The following is a 19,843-nucleotide window of genomic DNA, read 5'->3' as shown; positions in this document are numbered from 1 at the left end:
GTGGGCGAACGGCCCACCCAGGGTGACCCCGCACCGATCCTCTTACCCGCTCCAGCTTCCTCTCCAGGGCCAGCGCCGCCTGGGACCCAGTGAAATCACTGCTCAGCAGGTCCTGCTTGGCCAGGACGTCTCTCTGGAAGCGTAGGAATTCCCTGTACTGGTCCTCCTTGGTGATGCCGGCGAGGTAGGTGCTCACGTACTGGTACCGGTCCGGGCCTGGGCTCTGCCCGCACTTCCGGCTGCTCCTCCAGTACTTGGTCTTCAGGACCTTCAGCTCCGGCCAGCGCAGCTCCTCCTTGCGGGGCCTCTCCGGGGACAGTGCTCCGGGCCGGCACTCCAGGAGCAGGTCCTCCTCCGAGGGGTGCGGCACGTCTGGCGGCGCCAGGTTCAGGAACCGGAACAGCCGGGAGCCCTCGGCATCGTCGGGCGTCAGGGCCGTGTGGAGGGTGAAGTGCACCAGCGCGTCCGCCATCTGGGCCACCTTCTCGGGCGGCGGCCGCCCCTCGGCGCCCCTGGCCAACGGGGGCAGCCGGGAGTTGGCCCAGCGGAAGCCTTCCTGCCGCGGAGGCTGGTAGAGGTTGTGGTGGTTCAGGTGCCCGGACGTGTACAGCAGGACGTGCTCCCGGTGTGCCCGCTGGAGCCTGTTCAGGAGCTTCCTGAGGTTGCAGAGCGTCTCCACGCCCGGGGTCTCGCAGTGTCTCCATCGGAGGTAAACTGGCAGCAGAGGGGGACGGCGCTGAGGTCACGGAGCCTGTCCCCGCGGTGCTGGCTGAGCTCGCGGGCCCTGCTCCCGGCAACGGACACTCAGGGTTGGACACGGGTTTGGACTCAGACGGTCACGATCGTGGACTCACACAGGGACACACAGAATCGGACACAGATTGGACACGGACGTACAAGCACAGACACGGATCAGATATCGACGAGGACATGAGCACGCAGATGCAGAGCTGGACACACACGGATGTGGGCATGGACACACAGACAGACAAAGAGCTGGACACACACAGACGTGGACATGGACACACAGACGCAGAGCTGGACACACACAGACGTGGACATGGACACACAGACGCAGAGCTGGACACACATGGACGTGGACATGAGCACACAGATGCAGAGTTGGACACACACGGACATGGACATGGACACACAGACGCAGAGCTGGACACACAAAGACGTGGACATGGACACACAGACGCAGAGCTGGACACACAAAGATGTGGACATGAACACACAGACACAGAGCTGGACACACACAGACGTGCACATGGACACACAGATGCAGAGCTGGACACACATGGACGTGGACATGAGCACACAGACGCAGAGTTGGACACATATGATCATGGACATGGACACAGACGCAGAGATGGACACACACGGACGTGGGCATGGACACACAGACAGACAAAGAGCTGGACACACACAGACGTGGACATGGACACACAGACGCAGAGCTGGACACACATGGACGTGGACATGAGCACACAGACGCAGAGCTGGACACACACAGATGTGGACATGAACACACAGACGCAGAGCTGGACACACACAGATGTGAACATGAACACACAGACGCAGAGCTGGACACACATGGACGTGGACATGAGCACACAGACGCAGAGCTGGACACACACAGATGTGGACATGAACACACAGACGCAGAGCTGGACACACAGATGTGAACATGAACACACAGACGCAGAGCTGGACACACATGGACGTGGACATGAACACACAGACGCAGAGCTGGACACACAGATGTGGACATGAATACACAGACGCAGAGCTGAACACACACAGATGTGGGCATGGACACACAGACATAGACATGGGCACAAGCAGACACAGACACACACAGACACAGATACACACAGACACACACAGACATAGTCATGGACACACACAGACACAGACACAGCAGGGACCTGGCCATGGGCCCACAGACATGGATGTGGGCAGAGAAGGGAGCAGGCCATGGCGCAGACGTAGGCACATGGACTCAGACAGAACATGGAGTGGACGGGGGCACACAGACATCGCACACATGGATGCAGTCACCCTGGCTGTAAACCAGAAGTAGGGGTGGCACCCACGGGCACTTGTGCACAGAAACAGACATCTCAGAGGTGGTTCTAGTTAGAAAGCCCAGGACCACCCCCCAGGGGGAGGAAAGGTGGGTTGGAGCCCCCAGAGACTATGGTTCTGGAAGGAAAGTGGCACCTGCTGTCTGAGCCCGACGATGCTCTGGACATCAGTACTGGGCGGGGGGCAGGGCGTCACCCTGAAGGGCACAATGTCCCCCAGGAAGCCCTCCGCGAGCTGACCTTCCCTGCCCCGCGTGCACAGACACACTGCATTTATCACACGATCGTCGCAGTGTTGGGGCTGTTTTTTCTACAAAAAGTCGAGTGCAACTAGATGCCAAGTTTTGGGGCAGGCTGGGCCACGCCGTCTGTTCGGAGCGTGAACCTGCCTCTGGCTCAGGGCTCTCTGCCAGCAGCTGCCTGGAGACCGTAGCAGTGCCAGGGCTGGAGCGAGGGTCGGCCACGTGCAGGGCAGGCACCTCACCCGTCTGTCCTGCTGGCCCGTGAGAAGCTTCTCAGGCAATGTGGGAGTATGGAAAAGCACAAAGAATGTGGTGAGACACTCTGTATGTGTTTCTCGCCCTTATACATGATTGGCTTAACATTTTTATTGATTTATTGGTTTGGGGGCGACACCCGGTGGCACTTGGGTCTGACTCTGTGCTCAGGGCTCACTCCTGACCATACAGCGTGCTGGGGATCAAATCTGGGTCCACCACGTGCAGAGCAAGCGCACACACGCACACACACACACACTCGCACACACACAGATGCAGACACACATGCACACACACGCACACAAGCACACACACGCACACACTCGCGCAAACACACACACACACACTGCCTCTTCCCTGAGCTGAGCTGGCCCTGCCCTTGGCCACGCCCCTGGTCTCACAGGACCCCGCCACATGTCTACTCACATTCGGGCTCCGAGTCCTGGGCCATGTCTGCTTCCCGCCCTCCACGGCTCCAGAGGCTGCTGCTGCCACTGTTGCTGTTGCCAGGGAGATGACAAACATTCCAGGGGTGGGTGGGGGGGTGCTCTCTGCTGCTGGGCAACGGGGTGGCACCTGCCTGGCCAACGGGCCAACCACGGGGCATCTTGCCTGCTCTCTGCCTCCTGCATCTGAAGCAAGGCTGCTAGGTGCAGACTAGTCGGACTCCTTAAAACAAAACCCTCTTCCCTCTAAGGATACTTTTTTGTAGCATTTCCAGCAGTTTTTCATAACAAACAATACAAAATATACTATTTCGGTTCTACTTTGGGGCAGGGAGTGGGGTTTGGGATGGAAACGCTTGAAATATGGTTGTGGGACGGTGTCATGGTGGTGGGATTAGTGTTTGAATATAACATAGAATGAAGTATTGTGAACTCCTTTATAAAATTAAAAAATTATTTTAAAAAGTATTGCCATCTTAAAAAAAAAAAGTCCTTCCTAGGTGGTAGAAAGACAAGCACCAGAAAAAGAAAAATTAAAAGTACAAAATAAATACTCAAAGGAAACAGAACTGAGAGCTGGTCTTTCGTACAAAGCCTACCACAGGAGGGGGGGGGGGGCGGGGGAGAGCAGGAGGGGGGGAGGGGAGGTGGTGGCCGGGGGGACAATTGTGGAAGTGGACTCTCTGGTAGTAGAGGGTGTGGTAATGTGTCACGGTGAAGCCCTAAAATCAACAGTATAAAACTAACAGTATTGTAAACCACATCTTAAAATAAATTTTAAAAGTGAAAAATAAATAAATAAACAAAACCCCTCCCTGTGATTTAACTAAGCACCGGGGGCAGGGAGAGAGTGTCACGGGGAATGCTCAGGCCTTGCCCGTCAGAACTTGGTTTGGTCTCTGGCAGCCCAGAGTCACTCCAGGAGTGATCCCTGAGCACAGAGCCAGGAGTAACTCCTGAGCACCACCAGGTGTGACAGAAAAACAAACAAACAAAAAAAACAATGATAGTGCTATTTGTCCCAAACATGTGGGTTTTCCTCAAGGCCAGACATCCAAGGAGGGGGATCACTAGGAAGGGTTCACCCGCACACCAGGGCCAGAGCCCTTAAAAAACTTTGTTATTGAATCCCTGTGAGATAGGCCCTTACAAAGCTAATCATGATTGCATATCTGTCACACAGAGTTCTGATATCCGTCCCTCCACCAGGGCACATTTCCCAGCACCGATGTCCCCAGTTACCACCCCCAACTCCAGCCTGCATCTATGGCAGGCACCTCTCTCTCTGTCTCTTTCTGTCTCTCTCTGTCTCTCTCTGTCTCTGTATCTGTCTCTGTCTCTTGGTTCTCTGTCTCTGTGTCTCTCCTTTTGGGCACTGTGGTTTGCAAGACAGATATTGAAAGGTCATCAAATATATATATAAAAAGGCCCTCCCATTGATCATCGATTTGCTCAAGCGGGCCCAGTAACGTCTCCATTGGAGACTTTGTTGTTACTGTGTCTGGCATATCGAATACTCTCGGTAGCTTGCCGGGCTCTCCGAGAGGGGCGGAGGAATCGAACTCGGGTCAGCCATGTTGGCTGCATGCAAGGCAAACGCCCTACCGCTGTGCTATCGCTCCAGTATATATATATATATATATATATATATATATATATATATATATATATCCCTTGACTTACTTTCAACACCCAGTTCTGTCCAGCGTGATTGTCTCCAACTATTATTGTCATCCTGCTCCCTTCTCTGTCTGTCCAACCCTCTGCCCCACACACACTCGCAGTAGTACTCGCAGCCAGAGCATTTTTCAGGAAAAGCAGGTAACTCTGCTTTTCACCTCTAGATGGTGCTGGAATCCATCTCAAAGCAGGGCTCACAGCACCCCAAGGCTGGATCATCCCAATCGATTCCTCGATCCACACACCTCTGCTTCCTACTTCACATTAAGAGAAAGAAAGAAAGAAAGAAAGAAAGAAAGAAAGAAAGAAAGAAAGAAAGAAAGAAAGGAAGGAAGGAAGGAAGGAAGGAAGGAAGGAAGGAAGGAAAGAAAGAAAGAAAGAAAGAAAGAAAGAAAGAAAGAAAGAAAGAAAGGTGTTATTAACAATTGTTTTGGTACGAGTGCCAAAATGCAGGATTCATTCTCTGCTCGGAACAGCACGCGGTGCAGAGCTGACATCAGGAGGGTGAGCAGTGCCTGGAGGCATGTTGGGGACGGGTCAGTGTGTCCCCTCGCCTGTCCAGCCCCGCTGTCCTCTAATGGTTTTGCTCTGCAAGACCAGCATTTGGTCTCCCTGAGCACAAGCGGGATGCAGAAAAGGGTCAAGATGGACACGTCTGTCGGGACTCCTGGGATTGACTCCCTGGGGGCCGCCCAAGCTCCCGCTCCCTGCTGGGTCACTGAGCACTGTGGCCCTGCAGCTGGGCCTCATTCTGCAGGCCTCTGCTTCCAACAACTCTCAGTCTTGTGCTCCCTGGGGCCAAGGCGGTGGCTGACTGAGCTGGAGCCCCGAGTGAGGCAGCTGCACACGTCACCCCTGAGCACTGAACCGGGAGCAGTTCCCAAGCTCTGCCTGGAGTGCCCTCCCCCAAAATCAAAGCAGCACCAATGTTTCCATCAAATCAGCTTCTTCAGCACAATTAAGAGTCTTTGAGGACACCCCTGAATGGAGAGAGCGACTTTACGGCTGGGCTGGGGAGAGTCCAACCTGCCCACACAGGGCTCCCCCAAAGCCCCGTCTCCTCACTGACTCTGCTCACTGGACAGTCACAGGCACACGCGTGTCCACATCACAGATAGGAGCTGTCACAGCAGCCACTGGCAACACTGGTGACACTGGGCTTGTCTCCACCAGTCAGGGAAAGCAAAGACCCACAATATGCAAAGTAGGTATCAGTGAAACTGATAAAATAGGCAATAACCCAAAGTACAAATTCTTTGTTTTTTTTTAAATTTTTAAATGAATCACCATGAAGTACAGTTACAGACGTACAAACATTTGTGCTTACGTTTTAGTCATACAATGTTCGAGTCCCCATCCCTCCACCAGTGCCCATTCTCCACCACCAATGGTCCCAGCATCCCTCCCACCACCCCCACCCCATCCCTCCCACCCCACCCCGTTTCTGTGGAGGGCACATTCCTTTTACTCTCTCTCTCTCTCTCTCCCTTTGGGTGTTATGGTTTGCAATACAGCTACTAAGCGGCCACCATGCGTGGTCCATAGTCTACTTTCATCACGCATCTCCCATCCCGAGTGAGCCTCCAAGCATCATTTACTTGGTGGTCTCTTCTCTATCTGAGCTGCCTTTTCCCCCAGCATGTGAGGCCGGCTTCCAAGCCACGGAGCAATCCCCCTGGTACTCATCTCTACTACTCTTGGGTGTAAGTCTCCCATTCTGTTACTTTACATTCCACAAATGAGTGCAATCTTTCTATGTCTGTCCCTCTCTTTATGACTCATTTCACTTAACATGACATTTTCCATGTTGATCCACTTAGACAAATTTCATGACTTCATCTTTTCTAATAGCTGCATGGTGTTTCATTGTGTAGATGTACCAAAGTTTCTTTAACCAGTCATCTGTTCTCGGGCACTCGGGTTTTTTCCAGATTCTGGCTATTGTAAACAGTGCTGCAATGAACATACAAGTGCAGATGTCATTTATACTATACTTTTTTGTGTCTCCAGGCTATATTCCCAGAAGTGGTATTGCTGGGTCAGATGGGAGCTCAATTTCTAATTTTTTGAGAATCGTCCATACTGTTTTCAAAAAGGGCTGAGCCAGTTGGCATTCCCACCACCAGCAGTGAAGGAGAGTCTCTTTTTCCCCACATCCACGCCAACACCGGTTGCTTTTGTTCCTTTGGATGTGGTCCAGTCTCCGTCGTGTGAGATGATATCTCATTGTTGTTTTGATCTGCATCTACCTGATGATTAGTGATGTAGAGCATTTTCTCATGTGCCTTTTAGCCATTTGGGTTTCTTCTTTCAGAAAGTTTCTGTTCATTTTATCGCCCCATTTTCTGGTGGGGTTGATGTTTTCTTCTTGTAGAGTTCAACCAGTGCCTTGTATATCCTTGACATCAACCCCTTATCAGAAGGGTATTGGTCGAATATCCTTTCCCATTCTGTATATTGTCTTTGTATTTTGGTCACTGTATCTTTCGAGGTGAAGAAGCTTCTTAGTTCAAGATAGTCCCATTTGTCTATCTCTGCTTCCACTAGCTTGGTCAGTGGAGTGTCATCTTTGAAGATACCATTAGCTTCGATGTCGTAGAGGATTTTGCCAACCTCATCTTCAATGTATCTTATGGATTCTGGTCTGATGTGGAGGTCTTTAATCCATTTTGATCTGACTTTTGCAAAGTACAGATTCTTTTCTAATTAAATCACCGTGGGATACAAAGTTTCTCATGATTGGGTTTCAATTACACAATGTTCCAACACCTGTCCCTTCTCTCTCTCTCTCTCTTTCTCTCTCTCTCTCTCTCTCTCTCTCTCTCTCTCTCTCTCTCTCTCTCTCTCTCTCTCTCCTCCCCTCTCCCCACCGTCTGGGCACTCTGGTTTGTGATGTAGGTACTGAAATGTTATCATGTGTGTCCCTTTACTTCCTTTCTGCACTCAGTTCTTACCCAGAGTGAACGTTTCCAACTGTCATTGTCATCATGGTCTCTTCTCTATCCTAACTGCCCTCTGCTATCCTTGGGTATTAGTCTACTGTTTTTTTTAATATATATCCCACAAATGAGTGCAATCAGCTGTCCCTCTCTTTCTGACTCATTTCACTCGGCATGATACTCTCTATATCCATCTATTTATAAGTAAAATTCATGACTTTATTTTTCCTAGTAGCAGCTGCATAGGATTCCATTGTGTCGATGAACCACCGTTTCTTTATCCAGTCTTCTGCTTTCAGGCACTCAGTTTTTTCCAGATTCTGGCTATTGTGAATAATGCCACAATGAACATAGGAGTGCTGATGGTGTTTCCGCAGTGTGTGTTGGAGCCCTCAGGTTATATTCCCAGAAGTGGTATTGCTGGGTCATATGGAATCTCAATTTCTAGTTTTTTGAAAACACCCCTATTGTTTTCCCAAAAGGCTGGGCCGTCGGCATCCCCACCAACGATGCATGAGAGCCCCTTTCTCCCCACAACTGGGCCAGTCCTGATTGTTCTTGTTCTTTTCGATGTCAGTCTCTGTGGTGTGAGATATCTCACTGATGTTTTGATTTGCATCTCCCTGATGATTACTGACATAGAGAATTTTTTCATGTGCCTTTTGGCCATGTGTGTTTCTTCTTTGATGAAGTTTCTTCCCATTTTTTGATCGGGTTGGGTGATTTTTTCTTGGAAAGTTCTACCAGAGCCTTATGTATCTTTAATATTAACCTCTTCCCAGTTGGATATTGGGTGAATCTTTTCCCATTCTGTGGGCTGTATTTGCATCTCAGTCACTGTTTCTTTTGACGTGCAGAGGCTTCTTAGTTTCATGTAGTCCCGTTTGTTTTTTGTTTCCACTTGCTTGGTCAATGGTGTTTCATCTTTGAAGATGCTGTTAACTAGTTTTCCTCCATGAATCTTATGGATTTTGGTCTGATATTGAGGTCTTTAATCCATTTTTACCTGACTCCAAAATACAAATTCTTGCTTGAGAATGCAGCTATAAGAGGTATTCTGTGGCTGTTTAGATGAATTGGAATATTGAGCTATAGTTTACGGTGTGATTGCGATTGTGTGCTGTAAAGGAACTGTAAAGTATCATTAGCACAGAAGATTCACTGCGTCTGCTATTGACTCACAAGAAAAAAACAAACAAGTTTTTCAACCAAAGACGATGGCCAGAGAGTTCAGTCAGTTGAATGCCGGTATGGTCACTCACTCTGCTATTCAGACACATTGGGCAGCTGGGTACAAGTACAACAGCTCTGGCCAGGTAGGTTCCTTACACAGAACTTTACTAATTGGGCTTGAGGCTAACTGATTCGCACCTTGGAACCTGCAAATGGGCTGGCAAAAGGGAGTTAGCTTTGCATCTGCAGATTTTGGCTTTAGAGTTCCCGAAACCTTCTCACCATGGGTCATAAGGGACCAGAGTAGTTAAGAGGAGGAAGATGAAGGTTACACATCTGTTTGTGGTACAGCCCGACTTGGGTGCTGCATGGTGCATTCACTGTTCAGCAGTGTGTACAGCCACGAGAGTGGTCTATGCTATGGTAGGTCCATTAGCAATTGAACCGTTTTACTGATTTACAAATGCATAGCTATAGGATTCCCGCCCAGTCAGCGTTCATGACACATTCACAATTGCATGGGTTTGCTTCACAGCCACTGTCTGCTGGTTTATGGCACATCCACAGTTCAGTGGTTTGTGGGACTATCAGAAGTGAGTGGCTGAGGGCACGACCACACTTTAGTGGTTTAGGGATATTGTCATAGTTTATGGTGCAATTACAGTTTACTGTTTCACGGCACAATCCCATTTCAGTGGCTTACCTTACAGGCACAGTTGGGCGGTCTGGGACACAGCCATACGTGGGTGGTTTGTGGCATATTAACAACTTGGTTTAGGGCAGTGAGTTTCAAGTTCCAAGTCAGGGAGCCAGCACCAATCTACAGATGTTAAAGGTTTGAAAACCAGCGGTGCTGTGGTGCCCGTGCTATCCTGAGCTGGTCATCTCCAGCCACGGTGAGGCCAGAACCACCATCAAGGACGCTGCATCAACCCCAAAGACCCAATATCTGCAGAGTTCTCTGCATCAGAGCTCCAGCCCCGGCAACATCGCTGCATTTTCCTTCTTTATTTTACATCAACTGAGTGAAACGGTAAGTGCTCTTTGTGTCTGGTTTCTACAACCTAACGTAACATTCTCGGGGGCTCACTAAGCTTGTGTCTATGACAAAGGCACCTTGCCTCTGGGTGCTGCAGATACCCCACGACCTGGTCTCACTGCCCCCTTCCACTCATGCAGTGATGGCATTTGGAGTGTCCAACTATGGGATAGCAGGAGTAAGCCTGCCAGGAGCACTTGTACACAGGAGTTTGTGGGAACATGCGCTTCACTTCTCCTGGGTATGTAACAAGGGGAGAATTTCTGGGTTATCTGGAAATCATGATTAACGTTTGAGAGGCCGGCAAGCTGCTCTCCAAGGGGCGGCACCTTCTTCCCCTCATACTGACCCACCTGGTTGGGAATGTATCTACCCCCTCAGCCCACACTCATATGTTCCTGCCTTCTCTTTCATCCTTGCTGTGGGTATGAAGTGATCTGTCGAGGTGATTTTGATTTGCATTTCCCTAGTCAATCATGTGGAGCCCTGTAAGATAATACTGACTTGTCCTTCCTCCGCCCTTTATTCTCTGCCGCGAGTATTTTACTGGGTTACACCCATCACAGTGCTCCCAAGGTACTCCCATTCCTCTGTGTTTATCTTTAACTTCTCCTCTGTGCTCATCTTCCCCCATCTGTTGATCCCTATATCCCTAAGTCAGACCCTGTGACTTGTAAGGTCAGATCTTCTAAGGACTCTGGACCTTGTATTTGTAAGGGAAATACTTTTCTCTTTCCCTTTTTGCATACTTCACTTGAGAGTAATGTCCCTTTTGTGTAGACACAGGAAGACAGTTAATGCTGTGCTCTTGTAACTTGGGAGTTAATTGACTCCGAATAATATTTACCCCTGGGCATCTGTCATGTTCCCTAGAATTAAGCCTCAGTTTCCCTTAGTTTCCAACACCCCAAAAGGAGGTTTCCAACGAAGGAACTCCAGGACAAGCTGTGAGCTACTCTGGCATCAAGAAGGGACAGGTCAAGTGCCATGCAACTTATAATTTATGATCCTGGTCATGGACCAACTCTGTCATGACCCAAAGAGACAAGGATCCTGCTGGGGTCAAGAAGAACTAACCTGGCCTGAGGACTGTAGTCTGGGATCTATAGTGAAGAGTCATCCTTTTAAATATATCTCTTACTGTGTCAATACGGGCTGGAGCAATAGCACAGTGGGTAGGGCGTTTGCCTTGCATGCAGCCAGCCTGGCCAAGCCGGGTTCGAGTCTTCTGCCCCTCTGCCCCTCTCGGAGAGCCCGGCAAGCTACTGAGAGTATCTCGTCCACACGGCAAAGCCTGGCAAGCTACCCATGATGTATTTGATATGTCCTAGAAGCTACCCCCAAGGGAAGGACTTTACATCTGTTGATGATACAACCACGCCCATGTGTTTTTGCTACACCGAACTCTGGGGGGTGGAGTGGATGAGACTGGGCGCGGGGAGACCAGCATGAGGGACAGTAAGAGATGGGAGTGACGGGCAGGGGAAACTGAGACCGGGCATGGGAAGACTAGAACAAGGGCCTAGAAGAGGAGGAGACCAGCATGCGGGACTGTGGGGGACTGGGGGCGGAGGGAGGTGAGCCAGGAACCGAGATGAGATCGGAATAATCAGAGACTGACCACCAGTGTGGCTGCCGTGTTTCCTCCTCATGTGTTTTCTGGTGGCTGTGGCCAGTGGGGTGGTGGGGGGAAGGGTCTCCTGACCATGGAATGCACACAGCACGAGCCCACACACTTTTGGGAACACACAAACCCCTTTACACGTGCTTGCCAAGGACGTATATATCCTCTTTGGATAGATACCTGTTCAAGTTCTTCATTGATTTTCAATTAGGTGCTCCTTCTTTTTATTACCAAGTTTAAGTATTCTTTTGCTATGAGAGTCTTATCACATAAATGAGTTCAAAATACTCTCTTCTAGGTGGGAATTTATTTTTTTACGTGTCCTTTTAAGCAAAAATTTCTGATGCCTGATTTATCTGTCGTTGTAGTTGCTGCTGCTTATAGTTTTGGTGCCCTGGCCAGGAGTCGGTCCAGGGCCAAGGTCACCGAGGAGGGGTCTGCTGAGAAGCCATCCCTCTAGCGATGTCCACCCCACCCATGCCCCTCGCTCAGTGCTCTCTCCATCTCATTCTGTAACAAACCCTCTCCTTGGGGACGGCATCCTGTGTACCCTGTCCCTGACCCACCACTCCTGCCCACCTTGCCCTTATGTGCCTGTTTCTCTGCATGTGGCGTCCTCACCTGATGCACCTCATCCTGCTGCCGCACGCCCTCGGCCACCATCTTCCACACTGGTGCCCCTTTACCACACCTCCCCAGCCTTTCCACGTTGGAGTCCACCACAGCGGTGCCAAAGCCCTTGCTCCCCCCTCCGCAGCCTTTCCACACTGGGGTCCACTCGCGTCCTCCCCTTCCCCGGCCTCCCACACTGGAGCCCCCACGCTGGGGTCCACTCCAAGATCAGAGCTCCTGGCTTCCAGCTCTGCTCTGTGGCTACCACAGGGCCAGCTCGTGAGCAGAGGAACTGAGGGTGGGGGGAAGCCAGGCTGCGGGTTGAAACCAGGAGCCGTGGCGTCTGGCCAGGCCCGGGAGGTGACTGGGACAGCTGGACTTCTGCAGCGCCTGCTCATCTGGTGCCCACTTGGCCGAGACACGGGATGGCAGATACTGGCTACCCCTGAGTCTGGGGCATCTGCGATGGAGATCAACACCTGAACCGAAGAAGCAGTAGGCGCTGTGCAGGCGGGCGGCACTGTGGTAGGCGGGGAAGGGAGTTTGCTCTGCCGCCTCAGTCCCCTGCCCAGCTGCGCCCGTGCCTCGGGGATCCCCCTTCCTCGGTCTTCAGCAGGGAAGCAGCTCTGAAGCCACCGGCACCCTGAGTCTCCTCACAGGTGGAAGAAAGATTATGGGGTCTCTCAGCCTTGGCACCGGCATGAACGATGCCTTACCCGAATGCTGTGTGTGCGTACGTGCGTGTGTGTGTGCGTGCATGTGTGTGTGCATGTGTGCATGCATGTGTGTGCCTGTGCGTGTGTGTGCGTGCATGCGTGTGCGTGTGTGTGCGTGTGTGCATAGGTGCATGTGTGCGTGTGTGCGTGTGCGGGCAGCAGTGGCACACACGTGAATGCACGTTCACTGGTGTACCGACTGGCTTCTCCCTGGAGACGCCTGTGAGATGCGCATGGATCAAGAGTCTGAGTGTGCTGGAGGGGTGGCGTCTTCATCTCCTCCTCAGCGGCCTTCTGAGGGGCTGTGAGCACTGCCTCTGGAGCAAGCGCGTGCACTGACACCATGTGGGAAGACTCTGTGAAAGTCAGCTCCGTGTCACCCACTGCCTGCCCTCGGCCCCACGCACCCTGCTTCAAGAAACGGAAGTTGTGCGGCCGCAGAATGTGAGATCCAGAAGAGGCAGGTCCGGAAGAGGCACAGACGGCTAGCCCTATGCCCGGGGAGGAGGGAGGGAGGTGACAGTGTCCCTGGAACTGGAGAGGCGCCGAGTTCCTAGAGTGGTTGGCGCAGGACAACTCGCTTGTCCCGTTCAGGCAAAGCCTCTCACTTCCCCGGGCCGCAATCAGGCAAGTCCAGAAGCTTCCTGGTCTCCTTCCCTCCGTGTCTGGCTGTGACTGACGGGCGTGGGGACCCCTGGGTGACAGTTGGGGTGGGGGCTTCAGGAGCAGGAGCGAGGACCCCCGATGTGCTCTCATGCACTGTGCTCCAGCCTCCGTCCTCAGGCTGGCCAGGGCGTCTGTGTGCAGGCACCGGCTGGCCGCACACAGCACCCAGCGAGGTGCCCTCCCCTGCCTGCTCAGAGTCCTCTTGCCTTGCTGGGGTCTGCCCCGGGGTGCTGTCGTGTCCCCCCATCACCCTCATGCTCCCACCTCCCCTCACCATGCAAGACTGAGCTGAGGCTGGACCCTCCCTCCCCGCCCTTAGCTGTTTCTACAGTCTGAGTGGTCGCACGTTATCCAAAGGAGGCGCTTCTGAGGTGGCCAGTCGGAGGCCATGATCATCCGGCCACTCCTCACCTTCTCTGCGAGGGGAAGGTCGCCTTGGGGCCTGGGACGGAGGATCAGGGTGGGCAGAGGGAGGGCAACCTGTGTGGTGGGAAGCTGGCCCAGAGGTAGTCACCCTTTTAAGGTATTTTGATGTTGGGGTCACACCTGACAGTGCTCAAGGATCCAGTGGAGGGGGCACAGCAGCCCCAGGTGGGCCAGCCACCGGCAGCAGGGGCAGCCCGTTGGGGTGCTTAGTCCAGCCGGACAGTTGCCAGCAGGCGTGTGTGCGTGTGTGGGGACTCACCAGGGAGGGGCAGTGTGTGCCCCTGTGTGGGCAAGGCTAACACCACGACAGGCTGTAGCCGACATTGAGTCTCAGCCAGGCCTCAGCTCTGCTTCCCGAAGGCAGGACTTGCACTTGCTGGTAAACTCCCAGTCGGGTAATCCACCTAGATAAGGAACTGGGCAGCTGGATCTGGCCGGTCATGAGGGGTCACCGCAGCCTTCTTGGAAAGACCCCCAACCGTGACTGGGACCTGCTGTCTGTACCTGCTGTCTGATGAGGACCACTGATGTAATAAGGCCAATGCTAAAGGTAGGCCAGAATATAAACCGCTCTTAACTCTGACCCCTGTATAAAGTGCTTGTGGTCTGGGTCAGGGTCCTTGTCGGGACACCACTGCGTGGGAGGAGACTTGGTTGGACCCGAGCTCAGGCTAGCAATAAAGACCCTTTGCTTATCGCATCGCCACTTGTCTCCATGTGTCCCTCTGGGGAGATCTCGGCCCGTTGATAGCGCTGGCCTCCAGAGAGGCTGCTGACCACTACCACAGACTCGCCAGGATCAAAGGCTCGGCCGGCCAGAGGAGCGGCAGGAATAGCACCAGCCACGGCCACTCTGCAAGGGCTAAACACCAGAGCGTGCCGTCCTCCAACAGCCCGAGATGAGAGGGTGTGGCTGGGGGCTGCAGGGGATGAGAGTTTCAAAGCTGCTGAGACACGGCCTGTGGGGGACACGAGTCAGGGCTGGTGGGCTCGGCCCAGGCAGCACGTGGCATCTAGAGGCAGTGCAAGGTCCCTGTGGTCAGTGGTGCTCAGTCGTCTCCCCACCTGCTTCTCCAGACCGACAGAGCCCAGGGCACGTGGACAGGGCACTCAGAGATGCAGAGCTGACCAAGCCCGGGCTTCTCAGGGGAACCTCGTCCACCTCACGAGGGCCGCTAGGCTCACAGATTGGCCAGTGCCCCCCGCGGGACTGTGAGGCAGAGATCTCACCACTGACCTCTGACCGCACCGAGAGCAGGGCCTGAGCAGGAATGCCACAGGTCAGGGGCACTGCCCTCCCGGGCCAGGGAATCTCTGCCTGTGGGCGGCTGCCCGTGTTAGGCCCTGGACATGCCTGACTGGATATGCCGGTCACTCTCCTCCACAGCAGCCCAGGGGAGCTCTCTGGGGCAGTGGCGGGCAGGGGCACTTCTTCTTTCCGAAGGGGCAGGGAAAGCCGGGCAGAGGAAGGCGTGGAGACAGAAACCAGGACCTGGCAGCCGCCAGGTTCCGAGCCCAGCGCAGGCTGCGACCACCAGTGTGGAGGACACACGTGGCTGTGGGCTAGCTCTCGCCCTCCAGGAGCCATCGGCACACTTCAGGGGAGACATGAGGGCACAGGATTGGCCGCCAAGCCCCATGGTCTTCCGGGACTGGAAGGGGCAGTCCAGACCCCGGAGGCAGCCCCCGCCCCGTCCCTGCATGCACAAGGGCCAAGACCCCTTTGGGAGACAGGCTGTCTGTCTGCTGTCCGCCAGCTTCCCGGGTGCATGTTTAGGACACTCAGCCTACATGGCTCAGGGCGCAGTGCTATTCCCAGCAGGACTTCCTCGCCGGCGTCTGAGCTGCCCACCTGCAGCCCACGTACCCCCCACCCCCATGGCCACGCTCCACTGATGGAACTCAGGGCGGTCTCCTTTGGGGGTGGCTCCTTCCTTTGTTTCTGCACTCCCTCAGCGGAAAGACCAGCTTGGCCTCTGCTTGGCTCGTTCCACCTGGCGGAGTTTCCTAAGGGTCTGCTGCTCCGCAGGTTCCCTCTCACCAGGCGTGGTGGAGACACGCTGCCCCCTCAAGCTCCGAGGGACAGTGCCCACGACCGCAAATACCGACCGTCGACGATTCAAATTCAGACCAGTCTGCAGCCTGAGTTACCTGGCCACTTCATGCTTATACCTGTTCATGGTCGTTTCATGGATGCATTAGTTTATAGCCGTTATAATCATTTTACTCAGTTCTACTGGAAATGACTAACAAAACTGTTCACAGTTGCAGTGAGTGTTCCTTCGAGGATGCGTCTGTTGGTACATACTTATTCCATTTTAAGGGCAGACCCGCTGTCTCACTATCAAAAGTCCTCAGACCAATAAGCATCGCTTACTATAGTTATATTTATGACTGAGGACGTTTGGGGGATACCAGTGAATTCCATCTTTTTGGTCTTAAGCCTTTATCTTTTGCCCGCCCACCTGCTCAATCCATTCCATTTTCCCAGCAATATCCTGATGCTCTTGGTGGACAGTCACTGTAACCACGACTGTCACCACACACCAAAGGTCTCTACCACTGTCCTTCCACCACTTCCGCTCCCCTCATCCTCCTCCCGCCCACCCACGGGCCAGCAGCCTCGGCTCTGAATCCAAGATAAAACCCGGAGTATCCTGGGCACAGCCTGTAGGCTTCGGGGGGTTTCCTCCTGTCAGATTCTGGCTGAAGCAGGAAGAAGTGCAACCCTGCGTGGGTAGCAGGATGATTTGCCGTGTCCCTCCGACTCCCAGTCTGGTGGACAGGGGTGCTGGCTATCGACCCCACCAGGGAAGCTGCTTCAGGGGCCTTCAGGAGTGATGTTGAACACGTCCTTCTCATGCGTCCAAGTCTTCACACCTTTGCCAACACACCACAGGGGAGCCGGCCCGAGAGACCCTGTACTGCAGCCGTTGCTACTGCCCCAAAGGACACCCTGGCTCTCACCGGGAGAGCCCGTGTGGCCTCCGCAAGAGGCCCGGAGTGTCGCAAGCACAGTCTCGCCCGAGACTCAGCCCACGCCCTTTCCCACAAACAGCACACAAGCGTGGAAGATAGTTTAAAAATTGTATTCAACTTTTCACACCAAAGGAGATCCGTTAAAATTATGAACATCTCTGAATATATTTCATGTATCATACATATATATATACTTTATATGTATAATTACATATCAACAGAAGATTTCTTGCTGCTCTAAGCATGTAATGGAAACAAGGAATCCGCAATCTAACACCCAATATGCATATACACCAGCTGCTTTGCGTTATGAAGTTATTTACAACTTACCTATGTTATAATAAATGATTACTGTTCTATTGTACAAACATAACAATAAAGGTTTCTTTTAAATACAAAGACTGCAAATGAATACATGAAAAATTACACACATGTACAATATTTATAATTTATAAATGCAAAGTTAAGACCTCTTTAAATTATTGCACTTGCGCAGTTTACAAAGATCTTTAAGTTATACATATAAAACAAAATTTGTTTTAATTTACTAACTCATCAGCTAGAGTGAAGTTGGATATTGTTGACTTGAAATTCTTTCTCCTTCGCAAAGAGAGCTGACGACACCTTTGGATACAGATCCACTGACTCTGAAAACCAGCTGATTAGGACGGGAGTGGCGTGGAATGCCCAGGGCAAGCTGGCTACACTCCACACGTTCCCGGCGCCAAGAAGATCATCCCGCCGGCACAGAAAGACGCCTGCCCTAGGAGGGGAGGAAGAAGGGTCTCCTCCTCTGCGTTCACTTGCACCTGTTCTGCTCGGCAAGAATCTCAAGGCTGCCTCACTCCATGTTTTGGTGACTGTTTCACAGTGTTTGGGACAAGGACGTGATTGGAAACAGGTCAGTGCGCTGGGCCGGGGAGCAGGACGGTGTGGAGAGACACGGAGCGTTCTGCTATCCTTGCAAGGTCACGCAGGTGACACTACGCAGAACGCACCCCACACCACAGGCCAGACAGAGGGTGTTTCCTGCTGTTCGCACGGGCTGTTGGTGACATGCCACGAAACCACACGCTCAGAGACTCACGGCAACAGCAAGAGTTGCAACGCCTGTGGTCTGAGGTTTCAGGAGGGACGGGGCACTCGCTAAACACCTTCCCCACTTTGTCTGAACAAACACTCCTTCTCTTCACCTTCTGCGAGAGCCACACGGGACCATGAATTAAAGAGCCCCGACTGTCAGCTGACCTGTGCCCGGCTCATTGGATGCGGCTCTTGTTTTCTGAGGTTGCAGTTTCCCTGTCCAGAGGAGACACTGCTCTTTCCCACAGAGCCCGGCTCCCTTCCACCTGCCGTGGGCGGGCAGGCCCGGACACTCGCTCGCTCCTGCTGGCTGTGCGGCCGAGAAGGCAAACAGAGGACTGGTACGTCGCGAGCAATGCTGCTGGGATTTTAAGCCTGTCTCTCGGAAAACACAAAGGAATTTCATACTTCCCATCTTTTAAAAATGATAACTAGAACATAATTGATCATTTTTTGTTTCATTTTTGCTACTTCTACTATCGCATAAATGCATCTAGTGCTTTACACAATCAAACTATCCAGTGGAGGAGAAAAAAGACAAAAAAAGAAAAAAAAACCGACACCCCAAAAGCCAAAAGTAGAAGTACTGTAGTAGGGGTATCACTAATTCCAACTTAGATGTTTAAAGAAAAATCAGAAAAACGTACATCAGGGCAAATACTTAGGCGAATATAAAAGTCTCAAGGCCATGCGCCACTGACAGACAGAAAGCAGCCACTGAGCACTAATCACGGTCAGCCACGTGGTTTAAAAATCAGAGTAATATTGGCAACCGCAGGATATACTAAAATGCCTAAATGAATATTTCTCAAAGAATTAAACCCTAACTCAAATCAACAAAGGAGAGAAGTGAATGCCTGAAAAAGATAAGAAGAAAGTGATTTCAAAATCTAAATCATGCATATGTATCTGAAACCCAACAAAACCACATCATAATCAGTGGAAGTTCTTGGAAGTTCTTGCAGCGGGGGCGGGGGTGGGGGGAGACTAAACGTGAGCATTTCGTTGGTTATATGGTGATTGGGACGTATGTGAATGGAATGAAGGATACAAACTGATGGAGAATGGTCTTATTCATTATTCATTCACCTCAATAAAACTAATCATGGGCATATCCCTTTAGATGCTTTACTCACAGTTCAGGAGAGAGGGATCAGGGACATATGATCAAAGGAGGAGGATTACAGTCGTTGAAATAAAGGCACAGGCCGAGGCATGGCAGAGCATTCAGGTCTATTAAAGCTCAAACCTTAATTCTGAGTCGAAAGACCAGAAACATAAATACTCAAAACTAATGCTATGTTTTAAAATTCGGATAAATAAGGATGTATGCGTCTATGTGTAATTTACAAATGTACCTGGCGGGCTCCCACGGAGTACTAAAGCCAAGTTCCCCAGGAAGAACTGAGCCAAAGGAAGTCGTATGAGCATGCTGGGGGTAGGGGGGGTCGGAAAACCTACACGGGACCGTCCACTTTCAAATCGGTTCATGTTGCTGCGAGAACATTCTGCGTGGTGTACCAGCACGTTTGCCTCTGCCGAAGCAGGCCACTAGGAACCAGGAGCAGTGTCTTGACCCACCTGCTCCCGTTCCCAGGACTAACCACGACTGAGCAGCGGGCCCCACTCGCTCCCGGGCTCAAAACCGCCACGTCGGCCTCTTCCCCATAGCTTTGTGTCTCTTCTCAAGTTTTCCTAGGAGTTAATTTCCACAGTGCACTGCTAATTCATTAGTTGATTTTGCCTTTTTTAGGAATCTTATTTCCCTGCCCGAGGCTCAATGTGATGTTGTTGGCATGTGCTTCCAAGAAAATGTCTACTGGAAAATTATATCCACCATTCTGAAACATAATAGAACTGCATTTGACAAAAA

The 19,843-nt window shown here is 51.9% G+C and overlaps 1 protein-coding gene across 1 annotated transcript in view; it reads right to left on the bottom strand.

Moving 5' to 3' along the window:
• The window catches only part of CUNH6orf118 (chromosome unknown C6orf118 homolog), a 35,695-nt gene extending 20,199 nt beyond the window's left edge, over nucleotides 1-15,496 (bottom strand). The window contains exons 1-3 of the mRNA XM_056126310.1: nucleotides 14,974-15,496; nucleotides 14,616-14,828; nucleotides 47-714 (exon numbers count right to left, since the gene is read on the bottom strand). Of these exons, the coding sequence (XP_055982285.1) occupies nucleotides 47-714; nucleotides 14,616-14,828; nucleotides 14,974-15,496 (1,404 nt within the window). The remainder of the gene's footprint in view (nucleotides 1-46; nucleotides 715-14,615; nucleotides 14,829-14,973) is intronic.
• Nucleotides 15,497-19,843: the final 4,347 nt, after the last annotated feature.

Source organism: Sorex fumeus, unplaced genomic scaffold, assembly GCF_029834395.1.
Source record: "Sorex fumeus unplaced genomic scaffold, SorFum_2.1 ptg000061l, whole genome shotgun sequence".
Classification (NCBI taxonomy): domain Eukaryota; kingdom Metazoa; phylum Chordata; class Mammalia; order Eulipotyphla; family Soricidae; genus Sorex; species Sorex fumeus.
The sequence above is the reverse complement of the archived record's forward strand: the minus strand, read 5'-3'. Positions and strand labels throughout refer to the sequence as shown.